At 43.5% G+C, this 25,828-nt stretch overlaps 1 protein-coding gene across 13 annotated transcripts in view; it reads left to right on the forward strand.

The window, feature by feature from the left end:
* ppfibp2b (PPFIA binding protein 2b) overlaps positions 1-25,828 on the forward strand; it is a 70,236-nt gene that overhangs the window by 36,741 nt on the left and 7,667 nt on the right. For 3 of the 13 annotated variants that reach the window (XM_066650010.1, XM_066650011.1, XM_066650020.1), the window contains 14 exons: positions 1,610-1,723; positions 7,060-7,197; positions 12,461-12,649; positions 13,943-14,038; positions 17,256-17,367; positions 18,735-18,767; positions 19,941-20,002; positions 22,004-22,079; positions 23,394-23,494; positions 23,833-23,903; positions 24,189-24,263; positions 24,840-24,900; positions 25,354-25,389; positions 25,638-25,779. In XM_066650010.1, the coding sequence (XP_066506107.1) occupies positions 1,610-1,723; positions 7,060-7,197; positions 12,461-12,649; positions 13,943-14,038; positions 17,256-17,367; positions 18,735-18,767; positions 19,941-20,002; positions 22,004-22,079; positions 23,394-23,494; positions 23,833-23,903; positions 24,189-24,263; positions 24,840-24,900; positions 25,354-25,389; positions 25,638-25,779 (1,306 nt within the window). Of the gene's footprint in view, positions 1-56; positions 242-1,126; positions 1,268-1,609; positions 1,724-3,382; positions 3,434-7,059; positions 7,198-12,460; positions 12,650-13,942; positions 14,039-17,255; positions 17,368-18,734; positions 18,768-19,940; positions 20,003-22,003; positions 22,080-23,393; positions 23,495-23,832; positions 23,904-24,188; positions 24,264-24,839; positions 24,901-25,353; positions 25,390-25,637; positions 25,780-25,828 lie in introns of those variants that run through there. The other 10 variants (XM_066650023.1, XM_066650021.1, XM_066650022.1 and 7 more) reach the window with 10 other exon arrangements.

Here is a 25,828-nt window from a genome sequence, read left to right on the forward strand (position 1 = left end):
TGTCTCGCAGTGGGTGGGCCGTCCTTGTGAGACGAAATGAGACATTAAACTCAGTGGAGGTTACTCAGAAGAGTGTTGTTCCACTTTAGAAATGGAAGTCTTCACTGCTCAGGCTTGTGACGACTGTTAAAGTTTGCTGCGGTAGTGAAACCTACTGGAAGTGTGTGGTACAGAGTGTCACAATAGTTCTTAAAGAGAGAGAAGTGAAACAGAGAGAGAAGAGTTGAAGGTTTACCATTTGGTAAGTGTCCTGCTGTGTGTTGATCTCAGTGAATTTAAAAGGTGATAGTAGTTTAAGGGTGTAATCATTTTGCTGAATGTGGATCAGTTGTGTCAGTAGTGGTCAAAGTGGTTGTTTCACTTAAAAAAAATGCCTTATTAATATAGTTAAGTCTACAAAATGTGATTTTAAGTAAATTGTTCATTGTAAAGAAGTGTATAATCTTTGGAGTTTAAGGACAAAAGTCAATGTAATATTTGCATCTTAAACATTATAACAGTAATTTTGTTTTTATTTCATTTTTATTTAATAAATAATTTCATAAGTAAATGATCTTTAAGAAGGGCAGCACGGTGGCACAGCAGGTAGTGTGGTGTGTTCTCTCTGTGTCTGCGTGGGTTTCCTCCGGGTGACTGTCTTTGAGGAGTGTGGTGTGTTCTCTCTGTGTCTGCGTGGGTTTCCTCCGGGTGACTGTCTGTGAGGAGTGTGGTGTGTTCTCTCTGTGTCTGCGTGGGTTTCCTCCGGGTGACTGTCTGTGAGGAGTGTGGTGTGTTCTCCCTGTGTCTGCGCGAGTTTCTTCCGGGTGATTGTCTGTGAGGAGTGTGGTGTGTACTCCCTGTGTCTGCGTGGGTTTCCTCCGGGTGACTGTCTGTGAGGAGTGTGGTGTGTTCTCTCTGTGTCTGCGTGGGTTTCCTCCGGGTGATTGTCTGTGAGGAGTGTGGTTTGTACTCCCTGTGTCTGCGTGGTTTTCCTCCGGGTGACTGTCTGTGAGGAGTGTGGTGTGTTCTCCCTGTGTCTGTGTGGGTTTTCTCCCGGTGACTGTCTATGAGGAGTGTGGTGTGTTCTCCCTGTGTCCACAATAAAAGCATGGGTTTCCTCTGGGTGCTCCGGCTTCCTCCCACAGTCCAAAAACACATGTTGGTAGGTGGTTTGGCGACTCAAAAGTGTCCGTAGGTGTGAGTGAATGTGTGTGTGTGTCTGTGTTGCCCTGTGAAGGACTGGCGCTCCCTCCAGGGTGTATTCCTGCCTTGCACCCAATGATTCCAGGTAGGCTTCAAATGAAGTAAACCTAACTCTAATGTAGAGAAGTGCATATTTGAAAGTTAAAAAAAAAATTCTTAAAACATCCATTACTTCAATTTAATGAAAGCATATCTTTTAAAAAATCCTTTATTGTTTCTTACTGACGTTTTCTCATTATATAAACATACAATACTACATCTTTTTCTTTATCCTGTTTAGCTAGAGTCATGTAGAAAGTTCCTATGTGTACAGTTGTGTTACTCTCAGCTGTTTAGGTGGTTAGCTGTATACCGCCATGTAACCCTTTCTGTGACCTGTTGAAACGTTGGCTGGAAGGAGTAAATGTTGTGTTGTTTGTGGTTGTAGGTGAGCGTACTGACAGAGCAGGTGGAGGCGCAGGGAGAGAAGATCCGAGACCTAGAGGCTTCTCTGGAAGAACATCATCACAAACTCCTCTCCACTGAGGAAATGCTCCAGCAGGTAGCAGCACGCTTTCTTAAGAGAACTGGAGAAACAGAAGCTCACGCGGAGTAAACATGAACACAGGGGTTAGTTAAACCGGTTCGAGACAAGTTTGCAGTTTTAGTTGTGTATTGGAGCTGCAAGGTTTCAGTCCACTTTACAAACCCACTTAAACTTACACAAATGGTTTATTCTTAAGTAGATTAGTGCTTTTATTCTGTAGTAGGGCAAGACTAAGAAAGCAAAATAATGGAGCTTTATTGATCGAGTTGTATCTGTAATAGAGGAGTATCTGTGTCAGGTGTTGAATATGACTTTGAATTAAAATAGAGTACAAATGATCAGATACTGTAACACTGACACGTGATTGGGATTTGATGATGTTGTGTGGTGTGTGTTCTACCTGGCTTTTAGAAAGTCATCGTAAGTGCAGTGTTTGTTAGTTTTACAGGATTAATTTTTGATGCCAGTTCATCCACTATAACTGTCATTGATCAACAGTGGTTACACAACGACTCACTTTACTCCGCAGCTGATTGTTACTAATTTTCAGAAAACAAACAAAAAATTACCACTTAATTCAGTAATTATTAACTCTTAAATCCCTGGTGGATATTTGAGCTGAAGTCCGTTGGGTCTAAACCAACCTGTAGTGTCTAAACAAACTGAACTTAACCAGAAACAAGCAAAACACAACTTAGCTTTGAAGCTAATACTGAGCTAATACTGTTTATATTAAACATAGTAAAAGTGCGGGACAGTTGTGCTATTGAGTAACCACGGTAACAAACAAGATAATTTCTATTGGTCCATTATTTATGAAATTTACACACTAAGTAAAAGCCAGCTTATGGGGGCTTTGTTTTGACATTGAAGCATGGTAACTTCGTCTCAGTGCAGGTGGTTCAGAGCGATGTTGCTGTAGTAAGCAGCAGATTGCAGAAGTGGTGCAGTCTGAAGCTGACGTGTGCATCTTGCTGACTCGGGCTCTCTGTGTGAGGAGGAGGAGGAGGAAGTTTGGAGATGATTGATGCATGTGGCTCATTTAGTTTTTCTCTTCAGTGTCGCCGTAATCCCAGTCGCTCTCACAGAGCAGTGGACGGTCTTAGAGCAGAGTTACGTCGTCCCTGAATCACGTCCAGTGCGAGGAGACGTTCCCTCACACAGACGCAGCACGGGGATCACGTAATGTGTCAAAGCTACTACAGTTCATTAAAAGAACCTTATCAGAAACATTGAAACCACATCTGACTTCCACATGACTGTTTTTCATCCTCTTTTAGTTTGTTACTCTGCCTTTAAGACATGTAAATTAGCTTTGTTTGGATTGGATGCCCCGTTTTGCCCCTCATTTTTAAAAGCTAACTTTTAAAAGTTATCATAAACACAACATGTCCAGAAGTATTTGGACACTGTTTATTAAACCTTTGAACATAAAGTACTTTTATGCTAATTATGTATGTTTGTGAGTGTGTGTGTGTGTGTGTCCATGTGTATGTGTGTGTGTGTGTGAATGTGTGTGTGTATCCATGTGTGTGTGTGTGTATCCATGTGTGTGTGTGTGTTTATGTGTGTGTGTAAAACTCCCAGCCCATCCTAACATATCTAAACACCTGCTTAAGTTTGTATTGTGTACGTTTTTATTGAGTCCTGAGATTTTCTTTCTTTTATTTTAAGAACAATGGTCATCACTCATCTCCTCGTGACTGGACGTCTGGTCACTGAGCTGTGAGTAGAGTTAATGTTGACAGAGCTTTTAATGATTAATGCTTTGACGCAGCTTCACAGCGACAAAAAAACAGCCTTCGTTCTCTCAGTTCTTAATCACTCCTTTCTTCTTTTATTCTTTTTCTTTCTTTTCACTTGTGTCTTTGTTACTTTTTTCTTTCTCCTATTGTTTATTTCTCTATTCTTTCCTATGTTTCCTTTCTTCCTCTCAATCTCTTTCTAGCTGTACCTGTGTGTGTGTGTGTGTGTGTGTGTGGTGTATAGTGTCAGCTGTCTTTGTCCAGATGAAGGCTCCTCGTGTTAAATTCGAGTTGACCACCCTGTGTGACTGTTGTTGTCCACTCCGAGTGACTGATGGCTCCGATGCCTGAGACACGAGAAGCACATCATTTGTTTCATTTTTCTCTCTCTACATCTCTGACCTCTTTCTTGGGGTTATTTCAGACTTTGATATGCTCTGGGAATCACAAACCGTGTCCATTGTCCAGTCTCTGACAGGAGCTGGGGTCAGACGAGTCAGTATTGGTTCAAATGTGTCTAGAAATGTACAAAAATGTGAGTGAAATATGAACGAGTCGAGAACTGAGCATGCCTTCATTAGTGGATACTGTATGCGGCTGCTGTGATAGTTATCAGGTGCAGATGGAATGCCAGGAATCAGGGAGAGAGAGAGAGAGAGAGAGATGGACACCGCATGGCTTCTTTGGCGTGTCAGGACTTGCGCAATCTCCTTTTGGTATCTTTCTGCCATCTGCAGTCACATTGCGTAGGGAATCAGCCTTAATTCATACTGGTTAATGCTAATCCAAAGAACTGGATGAGGATTAGCCAGAATGAGAGAAGCTGATTCACAGTGTGTACATAGTAGAGCATTATCAACCTATGATATATGTCTCACCAGTTTGAATTAAATGAATTCCCTTCAATATTCAGACTTCAGTTCGTACTGGTTTATGCTGAATCAGTTATAATTGATGAAACATTCATTCATTCATTATCCACAGCCCACCCAGAAACACCAGGCACAAGGGACCCAGTCCATCGTACGGCACCACACACACACACACACACATATTTATTGTGTTGAATTAGTTTGAATTGCAGCACATCCCAACAGTTTGCTGTAAAGGGGCTTCCATGGTCTATATGTCATCATCAGGAGATCACCAGTGATGCCTTGGCCGTCTGAGGCCAGGAGTCCAACAGGACAGGTTTGGCCTTGCTCTCTCCACTCTCCTCCGGTACAGTGGGCTGCCTGGGGTGGGTTCTTTCCAAACAACAGAAGCAACACCTCATTCCACCTGTTTTTAATCAGTGGATCTAATCAATAGATGTTTACTTTCAATAGAGTGGGGCTGCTGCTTGGTTGGAAGGAAAGCCTGCACCCACACTGGCCCTTTGTGCATTTGGTTTGACACCCCAGGTCTGGAGTATGATCCCATGGGCTTAGTACCCAAATGTTGCTAGCTTCAGTGCCCTCTATTGGCAGGAAAAATAGGAGTAAAAAAAAGTCTGAAAGACTTCCATGTCTCCCAACTGATCAGAGTGCAGAGATGGCTGTGTGTGTGTGTGAGTGTGTGTGTGTGTGTGTGTGTGTGTGTGTGTGTGTTCACTGTCACGAACGGCTTAAATGCAAAGTCCAAATTTCTATTCACTACTGTATAATGGCAATAAAAGCATGTTTCGCTTTTCGGTTCGCTTTCAGTTTAAATGCATGAGAAACCATAGGAAAGTGATACAGTCAGCAGTGGGTAGCTGTGTATTAATTGAAGAGAATGGAACTGATGATAGTCCAATCTTCTCATACAGAAGGGGACAGTCATATTGTACACCTTTCCCACACGGGATCACAGTTCTGGGTCTTAATGAAACATCTGTGACCTTCTTTAGCCAAAACACCACAAGGAGCAAACACCACAGCATCATTCCCCCCGTTTCTAAACAGCCCTGTTCCTCATCTATTCGCTCTCACGTAAGACTGATGCTGTGATTGGAGAGACTCCGTGGAGGAGGCGGGGCAATTCTAAAGCTATTCGAAACAAGAACGAAACTGATTGGGAGGTCTTGTTTCACAGTGTGTGGTTTGGTGGACTCCATATACACACATTAATGTGCACAAGTCATTTTCTCATAGTATCTCCATATCATTATGGGTGTATTGAACTTGGCAGTGTATTTTTTAACCATGCCTCAGTGCTGTAACTTTGCTGTCGTCAGTTCCTTGGTTCTGTTTAATGGTTTTCCCTCACTGCCTGTTGGAGCCTGCTTTTCTTATAGTGTTTACTCTCTGAATACATATTTCTCACCACTCGTGATTGCATGGAATTACTTTAATTGTCTCTTAACCCTTTAGGCTCCAAGAGATATTTAGTAAATTATGGAACAGTACATTTTAAATTGTCCTGCCTTGTGGAGGGAATCCTAAATGCTTATCGTATGCTGTGGTATGTCTGCTCTGTATACACAGCCTCTAGATCTGATAAGCTTCAACCCTGATGCACTTCTTGATAACTTCAAAGCTGTTGAGTCCCACTCCCTTCTTTGAAGTAACAGCCGAAGCCAATTTCAGGGACGTAATAACGTCTCTCTAACATTCTGTGTTAGGCCTCAAATGATACTGAGATTAGACCGGACTTTGTTCTGATCGTGTCGCTATGACCATTTGCTCGGTGTGGACTGCGGTCAGCATTGTGTTTGTTACTAGGAATAGTGTGGTTGATTACACTCATGGCGAATGCAAAATGCAGAAAGCAGAAGTGTCTTCTCCTCAGAATGGAAACCAGAGGTGGGGAAACGGACAAGACGCTGTGACTCTGTGGCTATTATTGGATGGACTGTGGGAAGCACAACTTAGTCCACACTTACTGATATCAGATCAGGCTCTGTTTTAGTTTACGCAACTGTTTTTGAACCTGGGAAATGTGGCGTAGGGGCAGCATACGTATATAGCGCTAGGGTATTGAGGTTTGATTGCATTCAGCCAGTGAGCTCTGATGTTGAGGGTTAGTTCTGGATCACAAACACAGCTCCAACTCATCCCAGAGATCCTGAATGGAGCTCCCACGCTCCAGAGAACATAGTTTCACTGCTCCACAACATGGTTTCCGTACCTTGGCATTGGACCATAGCCTCATGGGTGGCTGCTCCAGAGAGTGGAGAGGTATAAACTGTTTGGAGGCTGTAGCTGAAATCACTCCGAAAGTATGGACTACTTCAGAATGTTCTCTGAGTGCGTACTTGTGTTCAGTATGAAGTAAAAGACCTTACAGTACGTACTCTGAGGAATTGGGGGATTGTGAGGCAGAGCCATGTCCTCAGCTGGAGTCTCAGAGTGCTGCTGAATTTAGCTCCCTGAGGAATGCAGTGAAAAGCCTGGTCCCCTCACTCTCTCACTCTCTTTCTCTTTTCTCATACTCACACACTCGCGTGCCGGAGAGACAGAGCCGTAAAAATAGCGGTCACTGTGTGTGTATATTTAGCAGAGCTGGCACTGATCCAAACACTGGACAACTTGTTGCCCAGTAGAGCAACAGCTCATATCCAACTCAGCAGAAGATACTTTATACAGTACAGACGGGTTCTTATACTGTGTGTGTGTGTGTGTGTGTGTGTGTGTGTGTGTGTAGGAGCTCTTGAGCAGGACCTCTTTGGAGACCCAGAAACTGGATCTGATGGATGAAGTGTCATATCTGAAGCTGAAGCTGGTCAGTATGGAGGAGGAGCAGGGACACACCGACGGAGACGACAAACAGCACAAAGCTGAGGTACAGTAACTCTGTCACTCTATCACCATATCATGCTGTCACTCTTTCATGTCACTATGTCCCTCTATTACTCACTCACCATGTCATTGTACCACTGTGTCACCCTGTCATAAACAGCAGAGGGCTGAGGTGCTGTCACTGTGTCATTCTTTCAGTTTCAGACTTTCACTGTGTCACTCTCTCACCATGTCACTCTGTCACTGTGTCACTCTTACAAACAGCAGAGAGAGGGCTGAAGTGCTGTCACTGCGTCACACATTCACTGTGTCACTTTCTTGCTGTCTCTTATTTTATCGCTGTCACAATCGGTTTTCATCCAGAACAGTCCAGAGGTTTTGTTTAGATGGCTGTGGTTTTTCAGCATTTTGGTGGTTTGTCATGTGGTTCAGTTCTGCCACAGCTACGATATTCTCTCTCTCTCTCTCTCTCTCTCTCTCTCTCTCTCTCTCTCTCTCTCTCTCTCTCTCTCTCCCCATTTAAGGCCTGTCTGGTTCATCAGCAGCTGTGTTTATTTACTGCAGTTTTTTTCTTGTACACTCTTGTAGACGTTGGTGCTGAATTGCTTTGTTTGTGGGCTTAAAGAGTTGGCGCACTGAAGCTCTTAGAAAAAGACTTTCGGTCCAGGGTTAGCACTGTGAATGAACCCAGTAGGAATGTGGAGTTGAGTCTGTGGTACTGCTTTCTATGTGCCCAACGTTATCAGGACCCTTAAGTTGTTCTAAGCCTAAACCAAGACTAAACGACACACATCAGGCCTAAGCTTAACTTGTGTTAGTGACAATGTCATTTGGGTCTGTGTATGGGCCCACTCCCTGGCCTTCATGTTACACATTGCTTTCATAGACTGACCCTAAGCAGTGATTAAAATAGATTTAGAGACATCCTTTATATTGCAATTTATAGTGGTTACTGACTACTTTGTGGTAGTTACCATGAACCTATTATATATAAAGTCCCCACCAAAGAATGTGAGATTGAAACATCACCAGACTGAAATGACAGCTCTAGTCTGGTGCTCTGGAATTCTAGTCATTCACATTTTAGATTTCCCCCCAACAGAGTCACTCTCCAGGGGGTGCATCAAGACTCTCAGCACAGAGAGATCAAACATGGGTCCAAAGGGAACTTCACAAGGCCTCCAAAAAACTCCTTAAAGAAACATCTGACTTCAGCTTAGGTGGCCCCTAAACAAACCTCTCCACTGAACAATGAGATGTCAGCAGACCCCTGAAGGCGCTTCTTTGCTGAAGCACCCACCCTGGCAGGACAGAAAGCTATTTTGACCAAATAAACATACTAATAGGAATCATTTACACATTCTGGTAGGCTCTAATAAAATAGGTATTAACAATGGCACTCGTTTTCTCAGCCACTGGGCACATGCTAAGGACTGCAGTGCATTCAACTATAAAGTTATGGAGTTGGGTTTATACACACAAACAGGCTTCTGAGTGATGTAGCAGTCTAAACATTAGTTTTATCACTCTGAGATCACAGGTTTAAGCCTTTGCCATGTTTCCACTACATGGTACCAACTCTACTCAACTGTACGTTGCTTTTTTTGCTTGCATAGCACTTATCGGCCCACAATTAAAAACACAAACCAGCCGCCTGAAAAAAATCTCCAAGCTACAGCAGAGATCACATTTGTTTTTATCCAACTCACAACGTCAGCTCATAAAACTACAATGTGGTCTTTTGAATAGGTTCAAATGCCTCTCGGATCAGTGGCCAATGAAAAAATCCACAGAGAGCTGGACAGTGCAACAAGGAATGGAGAAATTCTACCAGCGATGATGGAGCTGTGTGCAGTCCCAAAAACCAATAACAACAACACGTGAATACACAATGCTTAAACAACACTTTACTTAATGATACCTCTGCTGTTGTTGTGGTCTCCAAAGCCTGCTGTTCCCGTTAGAAACTGTTTTGCTCACGGTGCTATCTAGCACAGACTTCTGTCAGCTGATGGGACAGAGCTGGGAGGTTTTCCTTCCCCTCTGAAGCCTAAAACAGTTGAGTGGGGTTGTATCAGAGGCGGTGTCTTATAAAACACACACGTTCGCATCCCTCCTGAGGATGGTGACGCTAGGTTCAGTCCATGAAAGGGTGGTATTGGAAAATACAGCAAAACGAGGATAAGCTAATGAAAATAAAGAATAGGATCAAATACAATGTTTTTTTAATAATAGATTGTTATATATAATTTGAAATGAGTACATTAAGGGGTACCGAGTATTTTTACGGTAGCTACAGAGTCACATACTCGCTACCACTGAGATTCATGTGGTCTTACACAAGCACATCGTAACGAGTGGAGGAACTTGTTTTGCTCAGATCTGAGTTGTACCCTTTGCACTATTTTGGGTGTGGTGCCTCCATTGTCATGCCTCCATGTCCTGTCCACTTAAGAGACAGGCTCTCGTTTATTGCCAGAGATATTAGCTCCATCCTACTACACTAAGTCATTAAATCCCTATCCAGTAATACCATTATATCAGAGATAGCGTGTTCACCTCTGTTCAGTTTTATTACACCATCACTGATGGAACCACAGCAGTCGCACTTTGCCACAGTGACTCAGTGTGTGTGTGTGCAGTAAGACTGTAATCCCAGTGTGGGTGAATAAACACTTTATTTAAATAAACACGCTGCACAGCTCTCCTTTCACAAGTGTTCTCGTGCCCTGAGGCTGATGTGGAGAGATAACAGAGGCCGGAAATTGTCTGAGATACAAAAGCATGGCGCATGTGTGATGGTCAGGATGGCAGATAAGACATGGTGGTACACACACACACACACACACACCTGAGATATAACAATGACTGTTAAAACTGCAGCAGCAACAACCAAACAATTGAAATTAGAAAAATTATACTGATAAAGGACAATTATTTTTAAAACAATCTTAGGTAGTATTTTTACCTTAAATTTACAGCTTCATTGTGATGCTTCACTGAGCTGTAATAGGGAGAAAAGAGACTCTGTTGTTGCTAATCCAGGATCAGCACTGCAGAAACAGCACTATGTAAAATTTAGGAGGAGGGTAGCCAACCGTGGATGCAATAAAAAAAATTGTATGATCTTCATAGTAAAGCATGAAAGATGTGTGACCCTCGAGCAGCTGCAAACCATGTATGGTCCTCCTGGTTATAAAGCCTCCCAGTATTGGACTATGGAGCAACAGAACCATGTTCTGGACTTTCTGGACTAATGGAACATTATCCTTGATTTCAGAAGTAATTTTGCCTGAGCTGGTGTCCACAAATATTTTGCTGTCATTTTGAGGTCAAAAATGTTCGGAAATGGTCAGCTTTTCCCATGGCATGCGAGGTAAATGTCCAGAACTTAGTGTTTGCTGACAGGGTTAACCTTGGAGGTCATGCTTTCTGGGCCGTAAATCTTTACCACCTATAGAGCAGCTCTATACAGCCCCAGCGCCGGGGTAACCAAAGCCGCAGTGCATGTGTTGCATCAACAAACACTGCCCCCACGTGCAACAGCTGCAAGGGAACATGCCCCAAGCACACACACACACACACAAACACTTTCACCACACATGTCACCCAGTCTCTAGCTGATGAGTGCCCTGCCTAAATATAAATCCGGAACGTGGGCCTTATCATCAGGTTTAACTTCAACAGACGCGCATATGAAACTTCCTCCGCTTGGGTGTCCGAGCATGTTTGTCTGTGGGTCTCTTACATCCATCAGTCACTCGCTCAGTCCGGCATGTGGAGCGTTAAGTGGGGAAAACCCAACCACGCATTAGCATCCTCTGTGCTAAGCTCATATGGTCCGATGTACAGTTAGCGGTGTAACTGACCTCCTGTCGCACTCTTGAAGTAGGTCAGTTACTTATTATTTACTCCAGCAAACAAGGGGTTGCCCCAGTGCCAAACCATCCACTTAAAACCTCATCCAGCATTTATCACCGGGAGCATTTTCTAGAAGGTGGTAAAGGGCTGAAACGTTGGAGCCTTGACCACAGTGTGGGAGGAAAGCCAAGGCTGAGTGGAGTTGCAGCTAATGATACTCGGGATATTCGGGATTCGCTCTGCAATTTATGTACAACTCGGATATAAGTGACTGTCCACTCGGCTCTCACTGAGTCCTCTCGTCTGGTCTAGTCTTCACCATGATCCCACACTAGAGGAGTTGTCATACTCTGTTTTCAGATTCATTGCCTTCTTCAGTTCCTCCTAAGGTCAGGAATTCAACAGTCAGTTCAGTGGTCAGTTTATAACTAACAGTGTTTTAGGTTTTAAAACGGTCCTTTCTGAAATTATTAGTTATTTTAGTGTCTAACATCTAACAATGACATTGGTACAACTTTAGAAAAAGACTACACTGATAAAGTTGTCTAAGTGGTTTACTGTTTATTAATAGTTATTAATTAGGTTGTAAATGCATTACAAATCCATTAATAATCATTTATATCACATAGATAGAAAGTGCTATAATGATCCGCTGGTTGCCGAATTGTGAACCCACATCCATCTACACTGTTACGTTAAATATCTTACCTTACTTCGTCTACTTGTTCAAACCCTGTCGGCTTCAGCACATATTTGTTAATAGCTTTAACCCTTTAATAATCAAGTTTAATCAATTAACTTCCAATAGAATGCCTTTTGATGATAACGTGGTGCACCTTAAAACACAAAATGTCTCTGTTTATTCTGACACTTTAAATTTTAGATGAAAACGAGGTCGGTGTTTCCCTTTTCACCTCTGTGTTATAAATGAATTAGTATAAATTAGTGACCTTTAACATGTTTACAACCTCATTAATAACCATCTTAAACAGGTTTAATAAACCATTAACAAATCTTTAGAAATGTAGTCTTATGTTAAAGTGGTACCATGACATTTAATAAATAATTTTAATGAAAAGAATCCTCTTCTAGAATTTGTAAGTGTTTTCAGATGTAAGCTCTGTTGTTTGACTGTGTGTGTGTGTGTGTGTGGCCACAGGTCTCACTGAGGCAGAATGGAGCTTATGGCTGTTTATGAAATCAGTATATAGCGAAAACAAGGACACACAGTGTCAGTGATGCACAGCCCTAAACGGTTCCCCTTATGAAGCTGTTAGTGAGTTCTATAGTGAGTTCTCTACTGAGTTTCAGTGCAGTTCAACACTGAAGTCACCCCACATCCTCGCCCTTCATCCCATGTTCCTTCAGCTTTTCCTCCGTTGGTCCTCACTGTGTTTCTCTTCTCGTCTCCCCGTTGGTCATGTGTGTGTGTATGTGTGTGTCAGTGTGTGGTTAATGTAATCAGCGAGCTCCAGAAGGAGATGCGCAAGTTCCAGCAGGAGATCACCACCCGTATCCAGGAGCAGCGGGCCCTCGAGGCTCAGGCAGAAGAGCGGGACTGGAGCCCTGACGTGGGCCTGGGCTCCTCCGATCCTGAGGACTGCAGCTGCCGCTGTAGAGCCGCAGGAGAGAACGTAGGCTGGAGTCTCTTCTCCTGTGGAGTCTCTCTCTCACTTATTCTCTGCACTCCATCATCTTCCTTCTCCTGATCCCTTCTCTCCCCCAGGCCTCCACCACTAACATTTGCAGGCCCTTCTCACAGGGGGTCCCGAGTGTCCCGGGGATCTTCTCAGGGTCACTATAATGTCTGCAGCGTGCCAAAACTCTTGATTTGTTCCTAGGGTTCCCTGCATGACGGACATGTCACTAACTCCACCGGTGCTGAGTGGTGTTGGAAGTAGTGGACTTTGTTGATGGTTCATGCTCCTCTACTGACCTCAGACACATGGGAATGCAAAGACCACCCTTCATTCAACCTGACTTCCAGTCAAAAAGGTCACTACGTAGAACTAGAGTCAGGAAACAAGTGGAAATGTGTAGCTTGATGCTGATTGGCCAGAAATAATTGTCACTCTACTTGACAAATTCAGACATCCAGCACAAACTAGCTGTTTGTACAGTCTCCAAACTCCAGCAGAAATCACATTTGTTTTTATTTGACTCACAACAGCAGTTCGTAAAATTCCACCATGGTCTTATAAAGAGGTCCAAATGCTCATTGGATCAGTGGCCAACCTAATGGAACACTGCAAATGGGAGTGAGAAAACTCCACTAATCTGTCTGAACTGATGCGTGGAGCTGTGTCCAATCCCAAACAGCAACAAATCAGAAATACACAATGAGTAAACGACGCTTCACTTTACCACCACTGGGAGTGGAAATGAACCAGGGACCAAAAAGCAAGAAGAGCCGAGCAGAGTGGAGTAGTGTAGGTACCATGCGATTGATAAGAGTCATTCAATCATAACCAGTGAAAAATGAGCAAATTTAATGGCCTATATCTATAAATTTGCTTAAAAGGACAGTCTAAAAAAAGGGGACTAAGTATTTCTAAATGTGTTTTGTGCCTGAGGAGCCTGAGCCAGCAATTTATACTGTGGGCTACTCACTTGACTGACCACGGAAACCCTTTTCTCCAGAGTTTTAGGACTTCGTCATGAATTAACCGCACGGTGTGGTGTGGGCTCAAGGGGGCGCTGTCCTGTAATCCCCATTGGATTTCCATGATTTCTGTCTGTGTTACTGTTGGTACGAGTAGACTGAGGCTTTTATGGACCTTGGTGGAAGTGTCTATTAACTTAAGGTGGTGGCATACCATAACAGTCAATGTACTGTCCAAGTGTCCGAGCCTGGGATACTGTCTTTCCTTCAACCGTGCTCCATTATCATTTGTCTGAGGAGGGTTCTCTCTGTGTTCTGCCGACAGCAGGTTCTCCAGCAGGAGCTGCGGTTACTGAAGACCAAAGTGGACGAGCTGGAGAGTGAAAAATCTCAGTATGAGCAAAAACTGAAGGCCACCAAGGTAACGTCAGTCTTTCTTTGCCCTTAAAGCCCCCTCTTCCTTGCTGGCAGATCACTGGCAAGTTTGCTGCCCCTTCCTGTCTTTAACTGCAGAATAAACTAATGAAGCGCTGCTCTGCCGCCTCGCTCACTTTAATCGCCACTGCCAGCTGTAGCTCCCAAAGCCTCTTAAGTGATTACTTTAAAGCAGTAGCTCCCACCTCTTTAACTTGTTTTCCGTCTCACACACAGTGCTCAGGCTCTGTCTCCACCAGATTCAGGGGGGCATCTACTGCCTTCTGTCAGCTTACTCCTCCTCTCTACCTCTCTCTATCTCTCTACAGCTCTCTATCTCTTACTCTCTCCATGTGTGTTACCAGTCGCTCATGACCAAGCTGTCAAGCCTGAAGCTCATGATTGAGCAGACTCAGGTTGAGAAGCAGCGCTGTGAGGAGCGCTGGAGGACTGCTCAGGTGCTTACTCCTCTTCCTCAGCCTCTAACCTTCATCACCAGGGAGTATGACGTGAAGGAGGGGACCGGAGGCCCAAGGGCACCAGGCTTTAGATGATGGCTAAGCATCAGCAGATGGTCACAATAACAGCACTTACAGTTGACCAGGGCAGATTTAGCAGAGCAGAGATCAGACAAACTCATGTGTTAGACAGGTGGGGATCCTGTAAGAGGACAGTGTGTTTGAGTACTTCATACTCAGAGCTCTGGTTGCCAGAAGGTCCTCTCCTTTAGTGTTTATGCTCCATCTCTCACCTCCTCTTCTCCTCCTGCTGCTCCTATTCTTGTTTGTGTTGTATCCCCACGTACTGTTCATGCTCAGCAGTCCAGATGTTAATTTTTTTTACTTGTGTGATGTATAGCTGTGGGCATTTTGGGTGGGGAAAGTGGTCTGGTTTTCTCCTGTGGTTTAAGGAGTGTTAAGAATTTCTTCAGGTTTCACAGTATGTGTATGTGTGTGTGTATGTGTGTGTGCGTGTGCGTGTGTGAGAGAGAGAGAGAGAGATACTGACCCAGCTTGTTCCATTTTTCTCTGGCCTTGGGGGACTGTGTGCCAAATGCTTTAACCTGTGTGACACGGTCTGTACTATTGAAGGTCTCTCTCTCTCTCTCTCTCTCTCTCTCTCTGTGTGTGTGTGTGTGTGTGTGTGTGTGTTTGTAACTCATGGCAGGAACAGCATGGGTGTAATGATGTATGGTGGGATGTATGGTGGGGCATTTACCTTTGTCCATTTTTCTGGATACTTTTTTCTTTTATTACTTTGTCTTTACTTTATATTTTTTTCTCATTCCTCTGCCCATGACGTCCACTGTATTTTAACATGAAATAGACCAGATTCTATACACAGGATTGAGTCAAAATCCTTGACATTTTGGCAAAGCTTTTAGACGGTTATTTCCATTTATACAAGGCTAGTATCTCACCACTTTGCAAGGGGAGAGACCTATAACCCAAAGACTTTTTCCAAAATGATGTTTGAAAACAGAGGTAGAATCAGAGTAATATCATTTAAGACGTTTGCAGTGTTTTGCTCCAATAGAACTGATCCAGGAACAGCACGCATGGGTGTTCTCTCATCATTCCCACATGTGACTAACCTGTGTGTAGCTTTCACGCTCCATGTCAGTGTTCTGTGTACCTACCACACGTCAGATATGTCCTGATGTGTCAGATCCAGGTTTAGTCATCAGTCCCCACGTGTCCACACAGGGCTTGACTGATATGCAGCCTACCCAGTCTTTGGCCGGTACTGGAACTAGACAAAAAAATGTAGTGCTTCGTTCAATGGTGCCTTACTAACAGACATTAAACTAATACACGTACCACAGTACATCGCAGAAACTGAATAAAGTATGTGCATTAATATATAGTCTTTAAAGTCTAAGCACCAGCTCTATGAAAGTGTCAAACAAATAAATACAGTGGAATATGAGTTCCTAACTTGTGTTTATTGATAGTCAGAAAACATGTTATTTCTTACAAATTCAAGGAATAGTTGCCCCCACCCCCACATGGTGTTCAGAAACTCTAATAGGCGTCTTGCCTGTGACGTAGATGGTGGACAACAACTCTAGAAGTTGCACTTAATTTAATGCAAAATGACGAAAAGGTGTGTTGTTTTTGGCTGCAATAATTCAATGTACAGTGGGACATCTGTGCACAAATGGCCCATAGATCCCAAAATATCCAGAAAATGGACTAAATTTGTCAACTTTAAACGGGCACTTTGGAAAGGTCCATCCGTTCACTCCGTTATCTGTAGCTCATTTCACTGGCGCTTTTCCAACAATATGGGCATGTAAGGAAACCAACGAAAGGTGTTCAAGATCCTCTGTAACATGGAGGTAAACAGGGTGAGTACACTTACTTCGCCTGTTTAAGTTGGTGTTAGTTAACGTTAGCTTGACTTGCTAAACTCGGTGGCTCAGATTACACTCGGCTACGTAGCTGCATTACGAGTTCGACTTCGATCACATTTACAAGAATAACGGTACCTCTAAATTTGAGTTTAGCTCATCGCTAGGCTATTGTCATGAATAATGTTGGTTATTTAGCTAGCTAGATACTGTCATAACAGTCAGTCATAACGGTGTTTTACCGCGGCGTTGTTCAGCTGTTGTCCACCAGTGACGCCACGGTTGCGTTCAAGAATTTCCGTAGCGAGCTCGGGTTTTTCCGTCAGTTTAATATAATTGTTTTAAAAAAAAAGTTTTAAAGCAAATTAAGCAGCTATTTTCATTTTAATTCATACTTATATATGTCAGTAACTAAAATAATGTGAAATATTCATGGAGGTCCATTAAGTGGTGCTTAGCCTTTAATATATTAAAGCCTGGAGATTGGAGTAAGCATCAGCTGTATTATCCAGGGCTTTTTATATTGAAACAGCAATTTGAAAGAGTTTAATTATCAAATCAATGGAGGTGCTACATTACTTCTAGCCTACATTATTAATGGCAGTGTAAACTTGGAAATTCAGCTTCTAGTACCGTGTTAGGACAGTCAGAGGAAGCAGCCCCTGTGCTGTGTATTATCAATCGATACCTGATTCTGCAGGTTGTATAAAATCTCCTGATATTAATTACCAAACAATATCAGTCTGGCCCCAGTCCACCCCCTCACTCCACTGATCTGTGGCTGTTTTGGTGCTGGCTTTTGGTGCTGGCTGTAAAACTGGTGGGAGTTTTTTTTTTTGTGCTAAGTTTTAAGATGTTGCCATTTTTTCAGGCTGAAATTTCAGAGCTTCAGCAACTTCTTGCCACACAAGATGCTGAAATTGAGAGTCTCCAGAACCAACTTCTGTCCAGAGGAAACATTAGCAACGACAGCATTGAAAGAGGTAGGTTTATTTCATTGGTACTGTCATTGAAGTTACACACACACGCAGACACGTTGACTGTGCATTTTATTAGAAAGTCTCAGTGAGGGACCCTGTTATTATGTGGACTGCAGGATAGCACTCCCTCGCTATCACTAGCTAACACCACTTTAGACATCTGTTGGCTAATATAGATAACATAGCTGGGCTGTTAGTGTTCTCCTAAAATGTTGAACGTGCAATAACTTTGTGCTGGCACCCATTCAAAAGAAGCTATGGCTGGCTTTGCCTGTCTTAGAGGAAGCAGGTTCTAGCCTTCAGAATCCTAGCTTGTTAATGCTGTGTAATAAGGCGAGGCCTAGCTAGTGAAGGGAACTGGTGATTTAAAATTTCCTAAAAAATAAATATAAAATATAGAAAACCCTTGTGTCTTGTGTTTTCAGCTTGCTTCTGATTCACAGTGTGTGTTAGTTCATTGTGTACATTTAAAAAAAAAAAACACAGATTTTGAGTGGTTTATATGCCATGCTGGTTAAACTTATCACTAGTTAACAGATAAGGCTAAATACATAACTGGAAATAGCCAAGAGCTGATCATCCACGCTGTCAGAAATAATATTTTTATTTACTTTTTTATTTGGACTCAAATTTAAGTGAAATAAGTCCATAAAAACACATCTATTTTTAAGCTACAGGAGTGCATGTGTTTGTAGCATGTAAAGTAAGAATTAGCTGCCAAAATGTTTGAACTAGGGTTTATGTGTTGATGTTTTGTTTTATTAATCAATTTATTGGTTTATTTGAAAAAAGTATATATATATATTGGTTTTATTGATTAGTTGTTGCAGCCCTGGGTGGAAATCTCCCATAATGCATCCTGACAGGATATTGATTCCCAAGCCCTAAAGGTTAAATAATAGGATGGATTCATGGATGCTGTATCAGATCTGTTCCAGATTTTTATCCTTACTTTACCTTATAAGAACTTTAAAGGAGCAATCAGCCATTTTCTCCACTGTTTCTCTGTTATGTCCTGAAACAGTCATTATACTGACACCTAGTGGCCTGGATGTGTCAGAGGTTCTGTAGTCAAACTGTTATATACATGGCCACCCTATTTGGGGAATAATCAAAATGGAGCTTAAACTGCTTCAGTTAGGGACCAGAAATCAATTTGTTCTGTGATGTGACATGTTGCAGCTTATGGAACAAAGTAAAATTAATGTAATTTGCATAAATACGGTTTCTGCTTTTCAGATGATAAAAATGGTTGATCGCTTCTATAAGTGATGGGGTGTGGCAGAGGTGGTCATTAACCTGTGACTTTCTCTTTTTTTGTGGTTCTGTGGTGTCTCTTTCCCTCTGCTCTTTGTCGCCTTCTGTTGTAGAGGAGGGGTACAGAAGGAAGCTGAAAGAGAAATGTAAGCTAATGTCTGACAAATGCTTCAGATGTGCATCTTGGTGCAGCAGTGCTGCAATGTCTAATTCACACTGGCACTTTGTCAGGCTTGTCACACCCATCTCATCAACCGCTGTGTGTATGTGTATGTGTGTGGGAAGACTGATTCATCCACAATGTCACACCCTGCAGTTCATACACACACACACACACACATTTCCCATTGCTTTCCCATTAGTTGTGTGTGCTAATTTCTCTGTGTGCTGTGTATACTCTGCGAATGAAAATCTGCACGGAGCACTGCTTACAATAAATCTTCTTATTCTTTAGTCATTTTGATGAAAGTAGATGGCATTTCAGGTTGTAAAAAATTTGTAAAGGAGTATTGCCTACCACTGAGAGAAACTATCATAGTTTCATGTCTCATCATGTTCCTTATTTCCTTGACCATCACCCTCATCACACCTACCCCATCTCTCACCCCTATTCTTCCTCCTATCCCTCCCCTGATTTCCATTTTCTCTCACCTTTTCCCCCCTTCCTCTGTCTTACATGTTCTTCATCACCCTCATTCTACATACCCCTCCTCTGACTCCTCGTCTTCCTCCAATTCCCTTCCCCCATTACTCCAATGTATATAAGGCCCTCCTAAAATATTTGGTGTCAGACTGGATTGGGAACAGACTAGACTGGCAACAGTCACAGACGGGATTGGGAACAGACTAGACTGGCAACAGTCACAGACTGGATTGGGAACAGACTGAACTGGTGGCAAACTGATGACCAAGCTGTGCCCGTGCTTTTCTGCATGCACGTGAAGGAAACCTCCACCTCTGAACCTCCAGTTTCTAAACCTCAGATCATCCTGAGATACACTGAGATCATCCAGCTGTACTCATACATGGTCCTGTGTATGTGTAAATAAACTCCAGTCAACGCCGAACTCCAGTCTCCTGACTCTTCAATGCCGAATTTCTAACACCACTTACACGCCCACAAAATACGCCACAGCCAACAGCAAACCATACGCATGACAAAGACAACACCATTTAATATTACTCTACTATTATTTTTTTAATAAGAAGTGCAAAGATATTCACCTTGTTTTTCAAGCAGACGTGGGTTTTTAATGAGATCTAACACACGCCAGCCTTTCAAATAAGTGTAACTCAGCGTCTAATTCTGTGTGTTCCAGATCTAGAACTGCAGAGACTGAAGATCAGGATGGAGACATTGCTAGCAGCAAATGATGAGAAGGTACAGGCAGTTTGTTGTTGTTGTTAGATTTGTTGGACACACTCACATCATTTCATTTCATTTAATGGGCAGCAGGGTCCTGCGGTTGTGGGCTCAAACCCAGCCTCAGGTCTGTGAGGAGTTTGGTGTGTTCTCCCTGTGTCTGCGTGAATTTCCTCCGGGTGACTGTCTGTGAGGAGTGAGGTGTGTTCTCCCTGTGTCTGCGTGGGTTTCCACCGGGTGACTGTCTGTGAGGAGTGAGGTGTGTTCTCCCTGTGTCTGTGTGGGTTTCCTCCGGGTGACTGTCTGTGAGGAGTGAGGTGTGTTCTCCCCGTGTCTGCGTGGGTTTCCTCCGGGTGACTGTCTGTGAGGAGTGAGGTGTGTTCTCTCTGTGTCTGCGTGGGTTTCCACCGGGTGACTGTCTGTGAGGAGTGAGGTGTGTTCTCCCTGTGTCTGTGTGGGTTTCCTCCGGGTGACTGTCTGTGAGGAGTGAGGTGTGTTCTCCCTGTGTCTGTGTGGGTTTCCTCTGGGTGACTGTCTGTGAGGAGTGAGGTGTGTTCTCCCTGTGTCTGTGTGGGTTTCCTCCGGGTGACTGTCTGTGAGGAGTGAGGTGTGTTCTCCCTGTGTCTGTGTGGGTTTCCTCTGGGTGACTGTCTGTGAGGAGTGTGGTGTGTTCTCCCTGTGTCTGCGTGGGTTTCCACCAGGTGACTGTCTGTGAGGAGTGAGGTGTGTTCTCCCTGTGTCTGTGGTGGTTTCCTCCGGGTGACTGTCTGTGAGGAGTTTGGTGTGTTCTCCCTGTGTCTGCGTGGATTTCCTCCGGGTGACTGTCTGTGAGGAGTGAGGTGTGTTCTCCCTGTGTCTGCGTGGGTTTCCACCGGGTGACTGTCTGTGAGGAGTGAGGTGTGTTCTCCCTGTGTCTGTGTGGGTTTCCTCCGGGTGACTGTCTGTGAGGAGTGAGGTGTGTTCTCCCTGTGTCTGTGTGGGTTTCCTCTGGGTGACTGTCTGTGAGGAGTGTGGTGTGTTCTCCCTGTGTCTGCGTGGGTTTCCACCGGGTGACTGTCTGTGAGGAGTGAGGTGTGTTCTCCCTGTGTCTGTGTGGGTTTCCTCCGGGTGACTGTCTGTGAGGAGTGAGGTGTGTTCTCCCTGTGTCTGTGTGGGTTTCCTCTGGGTGACTGTCTGTGAGGAGTGTGGTGTGTTCTCCCTGTGTCTGCGTGGGTTTCCACCAGGTGACTGTCTGTGAGGAGTGAGGTGTGTTCTCCCTGTGTCTGTGGTGGTTTCCTCCGGGTGACTGTCTGTGAGGAGTGGGGTGTGTTCGCCCTGTTTCTGTGTGGGTTTCCTCTGGGTGACTGTCTGTGAGGAGTGAGGTGTGTTCTCCCTGTGTCTGCGTGGGTTTCCTCTGGGTGACTATCTGTGAGGAGTGTGGTGTGTTCTCAGTGTCTGTGTGGGTTTCCTCTGGGTGACTGTCTGTGAGGAGTGTGGTGTGTTCTCAGTGTCTGTGTGGGTTTCCTCCGGGTGATTGTCTGTGAGGAGTGTGGTGTGTTCTCCCTGTGTCTGCGTGGGTTTCCTCCAGGTGACTGTCTGTGAGGAGTGTGGTGTGTTCTCCCTGTGTCTGTGTGGGTTTGCTCCGGGGCTCCGGCTGTGTGAAACTGTCCACAGGTGTAAGTGTGTGACCCGTCTGTGACGGACTGTGTTCTTGCCTTGTGCCCGGTGATTCTGTTCAGGCTCTGGACCGATCGTGACCCTGAACAAGATAAAACAGATACAGAAAATGATTTTTATTTAATTTTATGGTGTGTTTTAAATTCATTTTATAAAAGACAAATGTCTTTGTGGATTTCCATTCCGCTGGTGCAGTGGCCATTAGGGGGCCTGCAGCAAAAGGTTTCCCTAGATTTGTATAAATAAATATATTTGTGAGCTTTGTTTTTGTTCCAAGACTTTACCTGTGTTTTCTACAATGTGTGCATCACTTCATTATCCGCTGTAATTAACTGAGTGGGTTTTGCTTCTTTTTCTGTATAGGATCGACATATAGAGGAGCTCACAGCACTACTAGTCCAGTACAGAAAAGCCAAAGACATGATGGTTTTCACCCAAGGTAACACTCTCAAATAACTCAATAAATCTCTTTCTCACTCCCTCACTCTCTCTCAAATTACATTATACCCTCTCTTGTCAGTGATTTCTCCTCAGTAATATTATCATATTCTCATTGGTACTAAATCAACATTATCCAAAACTGACAGCTTTTCTCTTAACATTGACAATTGTTCTGTTCACCCCTCCCCACAAGTAAAGAGTCTGGGTGTCATCCTCGACAGTACTCTTTCTTTTCAATCTCACATCAATAACATTACCCGGTCTGCCTATTTTCATCTCCGTAACATCAACCGTCTCCGCCCCTCCCTTACACCCCATACCACTGCCATCCTTGTCCACAGTCTTGTCACCTCCCGCCTTGATTACTGCAACTCCCTCCTTTTTGGTATTACCCACAAATCTCTCCATAAGCTCCAACTGGTCCAGAACTCAGCTGCCCGCATCATCACTAGAACCCCCTCCATCCACCACATCACTCCTGTCTTGCAACAGCTCCACTGGCTTCCGGTCAAGTTCCGCACAGATTACAAGATCCTTCTGTTAACATTCAAGGCCATCCACAATCTGTCTCCACCATATCTTTCCAATCTCCTCCATGTTGTAACTCCCTCTCGCACCCTCAGGTCCTCCTCCTCCATTCACTTGACTGTTCCCCCTGCCCGTCTCACTTCCATGGGAAGTAGAGCTTTCAGCCGCTCTGCTCCCCAGCTTTGGAACACTCTACCCCCCGACATACGGAACATAAACTCACTCACACAATTCAAGTCTTCACTCAAAACCCACCTGTTCAAGATTGCCTTTCCTTTAAAATGACTCAGTTACATTGTTCATTTTTTTTTTTTTTTTTTTTTTTTTTTTTTTTTTTCTCTCCAATACTGTATACTTGTGTGTTTTTCGGAATTATTTATGTTTATTGTTTACTCTTTGTAAGGTGTCCTTGAGTGACAGAAAGGCGCCTATGAAATAAAATGTATTATTATTATTATTATTATTATTATTATCATGTATGTACATACATCTTTCCAGTCATTATTTCAAGAAAATATGATGTACATATTCACTTTTGAACAGTGCTGCAGGGGTTCTCCCCTCTCCCCCTAAATTCTCATTGCTCAATAGCAGCTCAACACAGGATTCCACACAATATAATGCTCCTATTAACATGCTATTTTCAGTCATAAGGTTTGGTGTCAGAAAACCTGATTCTGTAACATTTGTAACATATATTCTCTCTCTCTCTCTCTCTCTCTCTCTCTCTCTCTCTCTCTCTCTCTCTCTCTCTCTCTCTCTCTCTCTCTCGCTCTCTCTGCAGTTTGTGGTGATCGTTTGCTGTGTGGCAGTAGTGAGGAGGACCTGAGACTTCGCCCTTTGTCCCATAAAGCTCACTCTGACATTGTCCGGACTGATCTGCAGGTTTGAGTCTCCTCCTGCTCTAAAACTAACAGCACCCTGATGACCAGTGTTTTTCACAGAGACCCACATTTTCAAACTTTAACATTCATTCATTCATTATCTGTAACCGCTTATCCAATTCAGGGTCGCGGTGGGTCCAGAGCCTACCTGGAATCATTGGGCGCAAGGCAGGAACATACCCTGGAGGGGGCCATACATTAACATCCATCACCAAAGTGATCACAAAGAACCTGTGATCGGATCAGATCAGTCTCATGTTTATTTGTACAGCATCTGTGCACAGGGTTAGCTTTTAATGAGCTAATGAATGGATTTAAAGGATGTTTATGTGTCCACAGGTGTCAACTTCTCGAGGATCCTCTCCATTTCTGCTGCCTCCAATATGTCTGCCAAAGGACCTGGAATCCAAGTGAGGATAACATGCACACACACACACACACACACAGAAAGAGAACATATGTGTTAAAAGAGGGGCGATCATGGGGAAGGGTCATGGTTCTCTTGAGGTAGCAATAATTTTCTTCAAAAAAAAAAAAACAAAACCTTGTGTCCCGAGCACTCACTCTGATTTAATGCTACACGCTCTCTTTCCTTTTTTCTCTGCTTTCCACCTTCTGTCCTTCTTCCTTTAATTTGTTATTCTTTCTCTTTTTCTGCTCCTTATTTCCTTTCCTTTCTCTTTGCTGAATCCCAGTTGCCGTGGTATACAGACCTCCATGGAGAACTCTATGGTGTCCCCTAGCGACACATCCTTCCATAATGGACAATGGCAAGTTGAGCTGATTTATTTGTTTGTTTGTGTGTCGGAGTCTTTGCATGGTGCTGTGTTGGCCTGCGCCCGGCGATGGTTAAATGAGTTGCAGTGATAACGCCCACGGCGACGGGAAAAACCTAGTTCACTGCAGGTTTTAATGACCATGGCAAGACACAAGACACTAATGTTCCCACATTACATCAGTTAACTTCAACATATCGAGTGAAGCGATATTCGATAATAAACCCTGATCTATTGCATCAGACATCGATTAGATGTTCTGTAGAGGCATCAGTTTCTCTGCTTTGACAGATGTGTCAACAACCAGACAGACCACCACAACTAGACAACTTGTTAGGTTACCTATTAATTACCTGTTATCACCTTACCTTTCATTTATGAAGTCTACATCAAGCAGAATGACACGCTTCACACCCATAACACTGTAAACACAGCTAAGACATCTTAGGAGCTATCATTTAGTCAGCAGGTGGCCCTCGTACATGGCTACGCTCTTCTGTTATTGCTTTTTTAAAGACCCAGGCTGATCTTTCTCCGAGTGCCGATTTTGACCTCTGTCTCTGTGTGCAGGTCGACACCAAGGATGCTGTCCAGCAGTTTGGAGGAGCTACAGAGTGGATTTAAGCTGAGGGTTTGTTGTCTAAGGCCTTTGAATCTCTTAGTAATTTGATTTACAAATATAGCTTTGTATTAGCTATAATACAGCACTAAACCTGACTCTTTAATGAGTGACTTTCTTATTATGGGCTAAAAGCAGTGAGGAACCTGGTGCTAAAAAGTAACACACTTGATGACCATGCCTTCATTATATATAACTGAGAAATAATATCATATAATAAACACATACAACTCACACACAATACTAACTCACACATAACGCTAACTCACACATAACGCTAACTTCAACACCAGTCTTTCTAACAATTTCTTAACAATTCTAAATATAAACCAAAATGTTTAGAGGTAGCTTAACTTTATATGATAACTAATTTTGTGTGTGTATGTGTGTGTGTGTGTGTGTGTGTGTGTGTGTGTGTGTGTGTGTGTGTGTGCATGTTTTATCTGCATTATTTCCTTACCCAAGCATGTAATGGGGCAGCCAGTAGAGCCTGATCTAGAGGTACTCCCATCAAACCCTGATTAACTCCTTAACCTCTAACCAACTCACGCTCAGGAAATAACCTTTTTTAAAAGCTTTTTAAACACTCTTTATACTGCACCTGGGCGCATTTTACCAGCTCTGTCTTTCACACAACCCTGATTTCACACTCACGTACAGAAACTAAAGTATCTATCAGAAACAAATACTATTTTAATAATATGACATGGAATAAAGACTATTGAGAGTAACATTAATTCTTCCAACAGAATCGACACGCATCGGATGGCAGTAAGTACCGGACACTGCCAGGCAAATTGTCTCGTCCAGTGCAGAACGGAGAAAGGGATCAGTACATCTCTCCACTCCAGCTTTCGCCGGACGAGAGCGAGGACAGCGAGGTCAACCTGAGTATGTTTACAGTCATATACACAGTAAACTCAAGCTTCTGAGATTGTGG

The sequence above is a fragment of the Hoplias malabaricus genome, chromosome 17 (assembly GCF_029633855.1).
Source record: "Hoplias malabaricus isolate fHopMal1 chromosome 17, fHopMal1.hap1, whole genome shotgun sequence".
Lineage (NCBI taxonomy): Eukaryota > Metazoa > Chordata > Actinopteri > Characiformes > Erythrinidae > Hoplias > Hoplias malabaricus.